Below are 14,741 nucleotides of genomic sequence, written 5' to 3'. Positions count from 1 at the left end.
GACCCATTTACTGCAAATGTGTTTCTCAAATCAGTGATAGCGTCGTGTACGATGTGTACCTAGTGAACCCCACAGTTTAATTATATGCTTGAAATATGCAAAAGTACTATCAGCCTTATGAAATGAAGCAACGCACTCGCTAATTGTAGCTGTCTTCGGAGCACTCACGCATTCGACACGGCCACGCATCAAAGTTGTGTACGCACAGAAGGATCTGGAGGCGGCGGTTCAAATCATCTGCCCCTTCATGCGTGGCCAGGACAGAGGCACCGGCGTGGCGCTCTGAAGAGCGCGGCCACATACTCGCACATTCAAGCTAAGAGTGAACCACCCTGTACATACGCTTTGATTTTCATATTACGTACTGTCTTACTAAAGCAAATTGGGTACATTTGGGGAAGAAAGTATAGGTAGCAAAGAATAAAAAAGTGTTTCTGCATGGCCACACATGCTAGTCGACTGGAAAGCCTTGTAAAATATGGGACATGCTCCGCGTGCTGGGACATAACCTGCTCGCTGAGTTGCGAGGCAGATGAACACTGTGAAACCAGGCGTACTGATCCTCTAATTTATTTCAGTTCTTAAGCCATGCTTGTTCTTATTTTCTGTGAGAACATTAGCTTTACACTCATAAAGACGTGTGGCACGAATGTTGTGTTCTGTGTGAGTGGGGCCCAACCACAGGTGCAACATAAGCATCATGGCACAATACTATGTACCTCCATTTTGCATCAGCGGGGCCACTTATGTCGTAGCGAAGATTGCGCCTCGCACAACTCTCCCGTCGGACGTGCGCACAAAGCTAGCCACGGCGGGACACGAGCAGTGTCCGGCCTCTCCAGTCCGGCTGTGAGCTAGTGGAGCGGCTACTTGCACTGGTGGCGCCCCGACTTTCCATGGTTCACCGCTGAGGTGCAAGCATCGCGTCCCCAAACTTGAGCTTGTGTTCCCTGTTGTAGAGATCTGTCTTTGCAGTAATGATCGGAGTTTAGTTAATGCACCATAGTGGCATGCTAACCCGAGTTGGCTTTTCACTGCAAGAAAACAGTTGTCGCGGCAAATGTTCATACTGCTGCTCACATTCATGGCACCCAATGCCATTATTGTGCAGTACAGTATCATGCACACGTGATGCTTTTTGAAATGGTAATAAATGGTACCTGGGATATAGTATTACGAAGCAATGAAAGAACCACATCAGAGATTCTTCTGGGTGTCAAGATATTGCTTATGTTCTCATCCTGAGACCACGTTAGTTTCTTTCCAGCTATTTATTGGCATTTAATTAGTCTTTTTCATTTGAATATCCAGAGGCAGCAAGAGGAGGTGATAAAAAAATAGCTGTCCCCTTACCTTTTGCTTCTAACCCTGATGGCTGAAATGTACAGTGGGCCCAAATTTTGTTGCCTACAGTGCAGCCATGGCTAGAACCCAGTTTCCTGTGTCGATCGGGAACTTGGCAGTTAGCAAAGCCGGGTTCAAGCCCAGATACTAGCATATGCAATATCAGTGTACTTGTTATCTACTCATCCATCAGTTATAACAGTGAAGTGGATAGTTTGATAGCTTCTAGCAGACTGACCACTACTTTGAGAATCTCCAGTGAAAACTGCAGTTTCAGCTACAAATCTGGCTGCTCACATCCTTGTCTAATGAAGCAGCTCAGCAGGCCGCAACGCGTTTTTATGAAGCAGTCATGCTACAAAATGGACCAGCGAGGTAAGGCGGTACCTGGAGGCTGTTGAGACTGGAGGAAAATTTATTTGGACGTGATCAGCGGAGACTGAATTAAAGGCGCACACCCATTTTTGTTCGGTTTCTCTACATCCCATCCCTGCCATGCCCTTTTGATCTATGAGCATGAATTCGGTGTTGGGGATTTATCACCATTTTGATGGTGCAGAGGAATGCTCATTTTTGTTCCAAGATTGCTTGACGAATTTCAATATCTTGTTATAGCGCAAATTGCGTGAACTGTTCTGGGTCCTTTTGGTTGTCGGACACAGAATTATGGTCTTATTCCCATGAGCATTTCACAGCTTTTAACTGGCACATGTGGCTATTAAACATACAGCGCCTGCTTTCATTCTACTCAACGTACTGTTAATGAAACTGCTTCAGCTAAAATACATTGCTTGCCAGCCACTCTCGAGTGTCCAGCTTTGTGGCAGGAGGCTTATAAACTTTGGCCTTTTTTTTCTATCACAGATCCATCACTTTTGTAGCTGGGTATACATTGCATTTACAAGATTGTAAGTTGACCCCCCCCCCACTTCACATTTCTGAAAAAAAAAACTTTGAGGTCGTTTAGGCTTCGCCTTTAATAGAAACGCGATAGCACTATCCTGTGGCCTCCGCTTATCGGCTGCCGTGCGCGGGAGCGCCCGTGGGCACATTCCAAAACGAAAATGTATTAGTCACTGGACTACTCGTCCACACTTGGCCGTTGTCCTCACTAGCGCTGCCATCGTAATCGCTGCTGCGGTCCCACAGCTCGTCCTAACATCGTCGTGGAGCGAAATCCCGCACTTTGCAAACAGCCACATCGCATGAGACAGCTGAAAATTTTTCCTCGCTGCAGCTGCCACACTTGATCGCCCGTTGTGAACGTCGAACTTGCAGCCCGGCGCGCAGTTCGTTTCTTCGGCGTAAAGAATGACAGCCATCTCGAATGTAGCGTGAATGAGCGCCGGTCGCTTACCGGACCCGGAGCACAAATAACGAATGACGAAGCACTACATTAAAAACTTGTGAAACGCGGCCGGCAGTAGTCAAATGCGTCAGAGCCAAAGAGAGACGCGTGAGCGGCGTCGGCTCTTCCGTCGGCTACTGATACTCCCCGGCGCCGCTGCTTTTCCGAGTGGGGGTGCCGCCGCCATTAGAACAGCGGCCCTTCAACTATCGGCGCTCAAGGGAGCGCTGTTGGAAGTAAACAAAAAAAACGAGGCTTGTTAGAGTAGAGCGTGAATGCGTTATCGGGCTGCCGCACCTTATCAGCAGACGCAATCTGCGGTCATGTGCCGGAAGTGCGGTTTGCTGCTTATCGACAGCCACCATCCGCCGCCTCGCGCGGGGCGGGGGCGCTGGTTCTGCCCTGACTTAGCAGCTGCTGAAGGCCAGCACGAAGAACGATGCAACGGAGCCGCGCAGCAAAAATCCAACCACACTGCAGCATGCCTGATATCTCGTTTGTCACGCCTTTATTTATGGTTGGGTGCTTTGGTATCGATTTTAAGTCGACCCCCCCCCCCCCCCACTTTGGATAATTTCCAAATTTTGAAAAATAGGTGTACTCACAATCGTGTAAATACGTAGCTTGGGCGCATAAGACGTCACATTTTTGACACAATTCGCAGTGGCTGTTTTTGTCCATTTGGCACGAAAATAGCCAATTCTAATGGTCATGTATGACTGCCCTATAACATATAGGCAACATCACCAGGAAGCAAATGAAAAAAATTCACTGGTACACCTAATTAGCTAGTGTTTTGCATTGCAATAGCATTAGAAGCTGTTGCTGCCTCTTACAAGAAGCGACATCACCTCCCTTCAGCCACTGGGCAAATTTTGACATTTTTCTCCTATGAGGTTACTATTGCTACCATACTGAAAAATCAATTATATCAGTAACCCAGCAGGTGCAGTACTCTCCAAGCTTATACTATGTTCTCATAGCCACACTAGTGTTCCAAAGCAGCATATTAAGGCGTAGTTTTCTGCATGCTTTGTCATTCTTGAAAACTCACAACTCAGCAATTCAGAAAAAAGAAACTTTATTTTGCTTTGTCAGTCACCTGCAGAACAAAACTAGGGCATTTAAATTTGGTAAGTCTATAATTGCATAGCAAGGATCATGCAGTTAGAAGATATGGAAGTAGTCTGTGTGGAGAAACTGTTCCAGAAAGATCCTGTTCCACAGACTGTTTCCATTAACAACCTAGCTTCCTGGTAAGCAGTTAGAGACATGCATGGTTCAAACTCAATTCATATTGCTTCAGCTGTCATGACTGTGGTCTTTTTTTTTTTAAGTGACCACCTCCTTTTGACCATCTTTGCTGCTGTATGTTAACGTGCAACCCAAAAATTGCATCTGGAAACTGATGCAACAAGTGGCTCTGTATCTGGCACTTGCACTAGCAATTCTGAAAGTGACCATGTGAGGATCCAGTGGCATGTCTCTAAGTGGCATACTGGGCATACAGTGCATGAGATGTTCCAGTAGCCTTTCAGGATCTGACCATATTAAGTGTCTTGTGCATATTAGTGTGAGAAGCACTGTTTGCATTGGAGTAACCATTATTTCTGCTTTTGAAACCAAAATAGAAGTTTTTAACAATGTGCATAGCCTAACAACAAGCGGCCACGAGGGCCTACAGTGGCATCTCGAAGTGGTACACCGGGCATACATTGCACGAGATACTCCAGTAGCCTACCACCTGCATTACAGCAGGAAATGGCAATATTTCTGCTTCTGAAACATTGAAGTTTTTTTAAACAATGCGCATAGCCTAACAACACGTGACCATGAGGGCCCACAGTGGTATGTTCACGTGGTACACCGGACATATATTGCACGAGCTACTCCAGTAGCCTTTCATTATCTGGCCATAAGGCGCCTTGTGGTGCATATTCATGTTGAGAAACACTGTCTGCATTAGAGCAGGAAGTAGCAGTATTTTTCTGACGCTAACACTGAAGTTTTTAACAATGCGTGAAGCCTAGCTTTAAAAATCAGTCTAGACATAAAGGTATCCACTACAAGTTCTCACAAACTAGTGGAAATTTTTGGCACAGTTTGTTGTTCATTCCTATCTGCTATGAGCAGAGCTCTGCAAACTGCCTCGCTATTCCGAGGGCCACATTTCCATAATCAGCATCGGAGACGTTCCCGATCACGGCTACGACTACACCTCGAGGCGGGCTTGGAGAGCTCGACTGTGCCAGCTTGTTCATCTCCTTGGGGTCCCATGCAGAGGGCAGAAGCACAAGTGCTGAAGTCCCACCAACAGAGCCTCCTGTATGGTACATTGCAACCGCCGGCCACTCAACGCAGCCACCAGGGTTCTCTCCAGTCTCTGTCAGGCGCCAGCCCATGCCATAGCTAGTGAAAGATGTTTTCCGCCAATAGTTGTGCACTTTGGCATGTGGGGTCCACAGTTTGTGAACAGTTTCTGGCCGCAGGTAGCCAGCTTTGTACTTTGCCCCGTCAGCCTGTGCGCAGTACAGCATGGCATTGCCAAAGAGGACAAGATCGCCCACGGTGGATAGAAGGCCGCCCCCGGCCCACTTGTAAGAGCAGTCCACATTTGGAGTGTTCACCAGGCTGCCAGACTTGTCACGGGCGTAGAACCTGCAGCACCATGTGGCATTGCTTATGAGAAGGTAGCACGCAAAACCATGCAAAAGTAATCCTGCGAACTTCAAGGCATGCCACAGTGAAGAACTCTGGATTAATTTACGCATTGCGACTTCTGTACACAAGTGTTTTTGCTTTTTGCCTTCATGAAAATGTGGCTACAGAATGCCACAGCCACAACAGATGGTGCCACGAATGATGCCCAGAGAAAGTAAGAAAAAAATATCAGACCAGCTGGGAAAGGGTTAGCGGGCAGGACAAGATCAAACAAGCATTCTTTGAATAGCACTGAGGAAGAGAACACTAGGACTTTTTTTGCTGTCCCTGCTACTAGCTAAAGGATCTGAATGAAATCAAAAATTTCATCAGGGACTTGTGAAGCACTACAACAGATATGCCAGAGCTCCTTGCATCTTTAAAAGCACTCTGATCACACATTGCACTCCAAATTGCAACATGCATATAAAAGGTAAAAGGGGGCCTGATGATATGGTGCAGAAAGTAAGCAAGCTCTACAAAGCCTGATAAAGCTAGTAGACTAAAAAAAACTGCACACTAAGTGGGATATTGATGTCCATAGCAAGCTGCACCTGGCAATGCAAATCCTGTGCAAATGGAAGTCACATACACACTATAGTAGGATACAACTAAGAAAAAAGTGTTTGGTAACACTGGCCATGGTCCACAGTGTCCTGCATTACTCTGCTGTCCAATAATAACCGTGAACAAAACCAGCTCTTTAAAGTAACTGTGTCAAACAAGCCAGAGACATCAAATATCTTACAACTTATAATTTCGTCTTGTGATTAGCTTCTTGTTTAGGTAACAAGAAAATCTTTCACAACGATCTACTTTTTGTCATGGAGAAATCCTGTTCAGCAGCTCTGAATACGGGTGCAGATTCACTGCAGATTGGAGATGCATGTGCCCAGACAAAAAAGCCATTGGGGTTTCCGAATGGAATGTCCAATTGGAAAGCGCAACTGGACCCAATGGTTCTTTTTGCCTGGGCAACAATAAGAATGTTCTATTGAAGTGGTCTTGCATACGAGCTTTGCATTCACCGCGCACATCTTGCCCACAACTTCATACTCTCGAAAAAATACGAACCACTATGTGAAAAATACAGAATGTCACAGTAAGCAAAATTTTACATGTAGAAAACTTGAGGAACTACAGAAGACATTTCACTGTATTTTAGATAATACATTTCTTCCCACCCACGTTTGCCCATGAGGGGGGGGGGGATGAATCGTTGATTTGTTGTGCCTCTCCATTTCTAAAGAAAGGAAATGTTTTTACAACCTTTGACCCTTTTAAACACTGCAAAGCGATTTTTTAACCCACTGTTTGGAGCACGGCAATCTAGCTGGTTATGTGCCATAAAATACAACATGCAGAGAAAGATGAGGAGGCTGGCTTGATTTAATGCTTTCCAACTAGGAAGTGTTGTACTTAATTTAACAGATTTATTAAATCATTTATTTAACATTAATACTTGGAGTGCATGAAGCATACCATCTGTAATGACTGACCACATGCAGGCCACACTGTGTGCTCTTTCATACCTGGACACTCTCTCTCACCTTTACTACCAAGTGAGCAGGTGGTGGTCACTGAAAGGATCTCCACAGCTTGTGCTGATGCAAATGAGAGTCGTGCATTCATACTGGGGCACGTCTTTCTTGGTTTAAGCATTACTGCTCTGTGCTTTACAAACACACCAAGCAGTGGAAAGAAGCTGCTTGCCAGAGTGTAAGCCCTTCCACTCCTTTGCAATCAGTTGTCAATGAAGATCATTCAAACACAGCCCACAGTAAGCATAGCCATCTCCGTTTCCAAAAAGCCTCTCTTCATTAGCTTTCTTAAGCCTGTAGTCTGGCCAGAGCTCGCAAATGTATAAGACTAGCACTGTTCTGCAATAGTTCTTGCTCTGGGACAGTTGAGAGAAGGCGGTGGAACACGTAAGTGCACACACTGTCCTGCCAAATATGTTTGCAATGCAAAGGGTGCTACAGTTCACGTACAGACCAACATTTTTTCTCAATGGATTAGCCTCGTATGGGCAGCTTTTTCAGCCACCTCCAATGTGCAATTTTACCATATCTGGATATCACTAGCACCTACAACGTGCAAGCATGACATTCGATTTAACAGCAAAACAGCCCCAATTTACACGATTACAGCATAGGGTTTTTTGGATCATGCACATGATCATGCAAGTTTTAAAAGCTAGTTCCAAGTCTGGGGTTTACATGATGTCATTTCAAAAAGCTACGAGTTGTTTTTGTTTCAAAGGCAGCTTGCTTTGCCGTTTCTTGAATGCATTTGCCTGAAAATACTATTTTCTTACATACCAGTTCGAAAGGTCCACAATGTTTGGCTTGTATTCACATGCATAATCCTTTATGCATGAATCATGTGCTCTTGGTTGCACTGAAAACACACAGCATTTTTTTGTGCACAGCCTAGACAGTTTGGAGTGAAATCATCCAAGTTCTAGGAATTTTTTTTCTATCTTGCAACCTACCATTATCTTTAATGAGTAACACCAGCTTTAGCATATAATCTACTCAGTCCTGCCAATTGGGCTAAAATTTATGGCATACATTTTCACATCAATTTTGTGAACAACCTGTAAAAATCACACCATCAATATTCACTTCATGTCCTCCTGAGACAGAGTGTGAACTGTGTCACTGATATTTTTTCGAATATTCAAGGTATGAGAACTTGGGTTCCAATATAAGAGAATTATAAAATTTCCAAAGCACAGAGGCAAAAATATAAACTTTTTTTCGCTAAAATGTGTACTTATGTGTGTCAGCTGCACTGTTAGTTTCAGGTGCTGCTCACAATTCCCATGAGAAAAAGTGTTCTCCAGTTAAATAGTCTATGCAGGTATAGAGAAAGCTATTTAACTTGTTTTGCAATAAGAAACCTCCACTTCTTATTTTTCATGGATATGTACACAGTTTTGTACAAATTGCCTTAGTGGTCACTGATTTGTGACATGCGAGCGTAATATAAAATCCTACTTATTCGATTCTGTTTTATTCTCGCCACCCTCTGCACCAAATGGCTAACAGAGGTTATAATGAGGGCATGGCAGAACTTGAGCCAATGACTAACCGCTCATGGAATCGTTATAAAGAAATAGCTAATTATTCTTGTTATGTTTACTCGCCAGAAACTGTTACTTGTTTCATCAGGCAGGCCAATTTCCTCCTCCACAAATGGTTGAATCATCTTTGGAAGATTCAAAGTTATGGCAAGTAGCCTACACTTTGAATATGTACGTATTAGCACCAGGCTGCAGCATTGCGGCTTCCCCTACCAATATGTAGTGTGGATACTAGCGGAGATTTCTATTCATTCAGCATTATCTAACTTCCTGGTGAGGCAGGATTGTCCTGAAGAGATCTCTTCCCTCACTTCACTCATTTGTTAAAAGGTAGCTGTAGCATAATAGTCACATTTCATAAGTTTGTGCCCTTTTTCTCCAGAGTGGACGGGTGGGATAGTTCCAGGTTTGGAATAATAACAATATGGATTTTGTTACACCATACATTTTTTTGTAGAATAAAAAGTACGAGAGAAAATTTTGCGATCAAATAAAAAATTTTCAGAAGCCCAAATTGAGGCCATAAACCTGAAATAAACTAGCAAGTCAGACATCATGGCAATGCTAAAGCACGTGTGACGAAGTTCACAATTTTGTGAAACATTTGCTGAGCTGACTACACAACGTAAAATACATTGAACTTAGAATATGAACATTTCTAGACTTGTATGCAGTGCTAGAGGTAGCACTCCCTCACAAAAAGATGTGACTTTGCAATGTGCACAACTGTATGCAAATTGCTTTAAAAGGTTTTAATTAAAAGTGCTTTATTGCCTGTTAAAAGGCATATGAATCAGCTTGCTTTTCTTTTTTGACCGCCAGAGTAAAATATGCTCGCACTTTTGAGAGCTTCTGAAGAGGAGGGAAATAATACGACTTTTACTATATTCCTTAGATAAAATCACAAGTTCTTAAAGTAGCTGAGAAGGAGCTTTTTGAAGCACTAAATCTCATTCCATGGCTGCCACACCTGTGATATCATTGTCCAATATATTGGACAAATTTTTCATTGCCGGGTCTCGGGATAATAAAGTACAGAAAGAAGCCCGGCTGATTTTTCAATTTACTCTGCATTCACAGTGAAAATGTGCCTTTACCAAGAAAACAATCTTGTTTAGCTGTACCACAGACCATTGTGGCAAAGAACCTCCAAAGAACTAAAACTGACTGATTTTTTCATTCATCCAGTTTTGCCAAATCAAACTTTAAAAAAGAAGTAAATACACCAAAACGATTCTGAATTCCTATTGCATCACTTTTGCATTGTGGCTACCAAGCAAAGGCACTTCATTCCAATGCAGAAGTTAATGCACTAACCAGCTGGCTCTGTCAGCATGCATGGAGAATCCACAGGGTGCTCATTTTGCATACTGCATTCAATGAACCAAGCACTGTCAATAATGGCAACCTATCAAGCCATTTGTAGAGTAGCCAAAACTGCTTCAACAAACATATGGTCATCCTAGAAAGATCCTGCAGCAAGCACAAGGAGGCAGGTTTGTTTACACAACACACTTCTGATAGATGGAGATGCTACATCTCGCCAGCACTCAAAAGTGTTTGCTTCAACGCTCTCTCTAGATAACTTATCAATGCAGCTCACCTTGACCGATTGTAGATGATGGGTTCGTTTTCATCGAGGAACGTATTCTTCATGCCAAGCATCTTCAGAAGCCTCCTCAGATGGCTGGCAAAGGGCTCCTTGCTTGCACTTTCAACAGCCGCACTTATCAGTGTCCAGCCAAACGTGGTGTAGTGGTACTTTGTACCTGTTAGCAAGCAAGCATGGTTGCTAAGCCATAATGCAGATGATTTCACAGTAGCTGAGTGCAGGACTGTGATCAATGGATTCAGCGACAACCAGCTCAACTCTGGATGTGCTAGTTTACTGTTTAATTTTGCACAAGACATGTTAACACCAAGTCCCACGTGAGCAACAAAGCCATAGAGATCCATTTGTGTACAACACACAATGAACACCATGAAAAAAAAAGTGAAAATGTTGGATTAAAGAATTCGACAGAAAAAAAAAAAAACGCTTTTCTAAATCTCCTTGCAATCAAACTTTTTCGGTTAAAGTTTATAGAGCACTTTTTCACTCGGGCATTTGTTTCGAAAGCACGTATAACCTTCAACGAAAGGTTACTCCTATCAGAAGAACAGATAGGTAACAGCTTCAATATTGTTTTAAACCAATGCAATACAATGCTCTCTTAATTAGCCCATTCTCACAGTTGCAACGCAACAGACTGAAAAACAAAATTCCTTCATCGAAATTTGCTTCAACAAGGATGAAAGACACCATGTACGGTGTCTGCAAACAGGTCCTATGTGAGGTCTGAATCCATGTTACGACATAAAACTGGCTATTTGCCTTCCAAGGAAAGTTATATGGATTTCGTTTCTAAAGAAATTACTTCAAGAAAGGTTTACACAGGGCCACTAACAGTCAACTGTACAGAAAGATTAAGCCGTTTGGTCCAGTTTACCTGTTGCTTTCACGGGTAATGAACCCATGACCAAAGTACTGATACTGGAAGAAAAACTTTTCAAATGCCTTCCAATATATGATCAACAATAACTAATTTTTAATCAAAAGAGTAAAGTCTAAATGTGTAGTAGACAAGTGCTGTGCAAACTGCAGAAGGTAACAACGCAAAAAATACCCCCTGCACCGCCCTTAAGTGTTATGCATGGGCACCCAGGCATCACAAAAGTCGGGTACTCAACTTAACATATCCGATGTCAATACCAATTCCACTTAATGTGTGTGAGCAGTAGTGGGATTTAAAGCTAGGTTGCAAATTTAGAAGATAATCCTATTTCGCATTTCAAGAACATCACAACACAAGTCTATGCCTCAGTGAATTGTTTGCAAGTGTTCTTACCTGGTTCAAATAAAAGGGGGTCATTCTTGAACATCTCTAAAGCTTGTTCAGTAGTGTTAAACTTTTTGTTGCTGTAGAACTCAGGGGATGCTGTGTCTGTCTGAAATAGTTCGAGTAATGCAAGTTCATTTCACTGAAAAACACCATCAGGTCCTAGTTTAAATCATGACTTCAATAAATACTTGTCTGCTTTATCATAACCAGGTTTCTTCTGATAATCTTGGAAAATTTATAAGTGCAATTCAGGTTTTCAATGCAAACTGCTTACACTGTTCTCGTTTATTGAACGTGTTGCAGCTGGGTCTGTCTTGGCAGTGGCATAGTGTCGTATCCCAGCAACATGAGAAACCAGGTCCCTCAAGGTAATTTCAACCTGTAACCATTGTGTGTGTGTTACTCAAAACAAATGCAGGCACCAAAATGTAACACGAAAAAAAAAAATTCAGTGCGTTTCTGCTGCACTGGATAACATGCACTACAACACCTGCACCTTTGAAATCATACATACAGCTACTTCAACCTTCCCGCCCCCCCTCTCCTTGAATGTTATACATGGCACCACAAAATACAGAACAGTGCAAATGTAAGGTGCTTAACCTAACATATCCAACGTCAATATCAATTCCACTTAATGTGAGTGAAGAGCACCACGCAGCAGTGGGGAAAGCCAGGTTGGCACCTGTTGTGGAAAAAGACCTGTACACATTTTCATGGATGAAAATCAGTGCACAGAATTTCACACAAAAAAAAAGCATCCATGCAACCATCAAAGGCTCAACTGCTGCGAAAGAAGAATACCTGAAGAGCTGTTTTTTGAACAGAAAAAATAAAGTTTTCACTTTTCACAAGGGATGTATCTGCCCGAGCTAACATTTAATGTATTTGAGGTAACCCTAGAAAAATTAAAAAATGATAGGTCTCAACCAATTTTACTATTCCAGAATGAAGGAATCATAAATGAATTCCTCCAAGAGAGGACAAGTGGACTTTCATTTATTAAGAATGATGGAGTAGTCACTAAGAACACAGTATCAGTTCCCAAGCTAGTTTAGTTGGCTGCTCAATGTATAAAAGGATCAAAAGAACCATTTGAAAGACATAAGTTAAAATCATCCCTTGACGGCAGTGTGGTTTGAATGCTCATTACAGTCTACATCTTCAAATGATCTACTAATCCTGATGCATAATGTCCACATCTAGTTCGTGCAAAGCTTAGAGACAAACTTCGTTAAATTTATCACAATACAAAGGTAAGTACAATTAACACGTTCACTACAGCAACGATTTTCAGGTCCCAAATCCCTGTGCGTCGAGGCCCATCTGGTGGGCCACCCTTAAAATTTCTTGGGTGCAGCGTGACAGACGGCAATATTAACCTAGCCTGTGTGTCTTTCGCGGGCTCTTTGAAAAATCTTGGCTGTTCCACAGCTTCATAGTGCCACTCAGTATTCATGCCACACGGAAGGAATACACGACTCGACCCACTAGTGACCCATGAAGCAGTGAACGTGTTAAGAGTACTCAGCTACACTAGACGCAAAACAAAAACCACAATTAAGCACTGACTGTAATTGTATGCAGCTGCACTATACCACTATAGCCATGCCTAGACCAAAATTGAATTATATCATGGCGTGAAAAAAAAAAAAAAGAACACACCGGCTTGTTGTTGACAGTTTTCTTGGGAAAGCTTGGCACATATTCTTGGATGGGCTTGTCTAAATCAATCTTTCCCTCTTCCCACAGCTTTGCAACAGTCATCATAGCAATTGGCTTGCTGATGCTGCCAATACGCATCACTGTATGGCTCCCACATGGTACTCTGTTTTCGATGTCTGCATAGCCTATGCCTATGGGAGCAGATTTGAAATGCAGTGTTCATTAGCCACATTACAAACGGTCCGCATTTCAAACGAGTACTGAATACAAGAGAATATGCCTTTCGCCTAAGTGTGGGCGGTACCATACTGCTTTAGGCGACACCAACACGGCCACATTTAAAAAGTAAACTTTCTTCTCAACACTAACACAGTAGCACCTCTTAGCAATAAGGCTCACAACAAAGAAGGTACAGTAGTTCAAAAACGCAACATGTCATTTACCACCAAGCACTTTCTTTTTTCCATACCTTCAGCCCAGACGGTCTCTCCATCAACGGTCACTGCCACGGCGATTCCAGGAACACCGCATTCGTCCTAAAAAAAAAAATGCATACAGAATGACGGGAAACGGCGCCACTGAAGGGTCTGTTAGATGGTCGCACTTGGTAAACACACGTAAAGGCTTCCCACTAACCTTTTTTCGCATCAGGAGCTCACGACCATAGTTAATGGCGTTTTCCAGCTGCGCCTGCCGTTTGGACACCTTTGTACCACAGTTCGTATAAAGCGATTCCACCGTGTTGGGAGAGAGTGCCAAAACTTTGTGCATGTGCAAAGGTCTTGGCTCACAGGTCCATGCTACGTAACAACCAATGCCAAGGCTGACACCGCCGCAAATTGCCGACAATTTGTACATGTTGCGGGAATGACTGCTTCGAGCGTCACTGTGCAGCAGCCGCCTCTGCGGTGACAGCCTGATGTCACGGATGCGACAGTGAAATGACTGCCGTATAAAACATAGTACTTTTGTCATCCTGAGTTGCTTCATTCCATGCAATTCAGCTGCCAAGCTACCCAGGCTGCCCAGGCGTCGCGACTGACACACGAACTTTGAAGGCGGGAACTAAAGCTGATAAAGCTGCTACAGCGATAACGACACGAAACAAAACTGACATATTATGGATTGGATTGGTTTGGATCTGTAGCCTAAAAACAGCGATGCTGATAATGCCGGTGTTCGCGCTGCAGAAAATGTTTCTTGCATCACTGCAGTTGTCGTCCTGATCACGGTGGTCCTGATGCTCTTGAACGTGCTGAATGAAGCTGCGGACCCAAAGGCAAGCGATTTTGAATACGACCCAAGTCTGTACCCGATGTTTTATGATTACTCGTTTGGGTCCAAGCCCTGCAGTCTGGAAGGAGATCCTGTACGTACACTGAACTGTCGCCTTGTTTTACGCTTTTACCTTGTTTTAATAAGTGATGCTTAATTTCCAGTGCCGCATAGGGGTTACAATGTGCTGCCCGTACATGGTCTGCGCTACGTTGAACCCGGATGCTGCAGAGGAGAGCGGCACATGTACATTGAAGAGAGATGTGGATTAAAGCTCTTTTTCACAAATATTACACCGTGTTTTTGCTTAGCAGAGAAGAGAAAAATAATTCCTATCTTTTTCTCTTCATAATTCGCAACTTTTTAGAAATAGCTTTTTTCGGTTTCGTTTTTGCGGCTATGACTGACTAGAGTCGACTTGATCCTCAAATAATGCAAG

General features: G+C 43.2%; 1 protein-coding gene and 1 long non-coding RNA gene across 2 annotated transcripts; one reads left to right on the top strand and one right to left on the bottom strand.

Moving 5' to 3' along the window:
- Positions 1–3,756: 3,756 nt before the first annotated feature.
- LOC144093571 (serine beta-lactamase-like protein LACTB, mitochondrial) lies at positions 3,757–14,243 on the bottom strand. Its single transcript, XM_077627107.1, has 7 exons — positions 13,664–14,243; positions 13,497–13,563; positions 13,028–13,218; positions 11,637–11,741; positions 11,369–11,468; positions 10,084–10,249; positions 3,757–5,350 (listed from the first exon to the last, which is right to left on the bottom strand). The coding sequence occupies exons 1-7, from the start codon at positions 14,015–14,017 to the stop codon at positions 4,816–4,818; spliced, it is 1,518 nt and encodes a 505-aa protein (XP_077483233.1). The 5' UTR covers positions 14,018–14,243; the 3' UTR covers positions 3,757–4,815.
- LOC144093572 (uncharacterized) lies at positions 5,358–14,595 on the top strand. The gene is made up of 4 exons (XR_013306299.1): positions 5,358–7,320; positions 11,666–11,730; positions 14,242–14,396; positions 14,467–14,595. It is a non-coding gene; the product is annotated as an uncharacterized LOC144093572 (long non-coding RNA).
- Positions 14,596–14,741: the final 146 nt, after the last annotated feature.

This window comes from Amblyomma americanum, chromosome 6 (genome assembly GCF_052857255.1).
Source record: "Amblyomma americanum isolate KBUSLIRL-KWMA chromosome 6, ASM5285725v1, whole genome shotgun sequence".
Lineage (NCBI taxonomy): Eukaryota > Metazoa > Arthropoda > Arachnida > Ixodida > Ixodidae > Amblyomma > Amblyomma americanum.
Note: the sequence above shows the minus strand (reverse complement) of the source record. Positions and strands in the feature narration are given on the sequence as shown.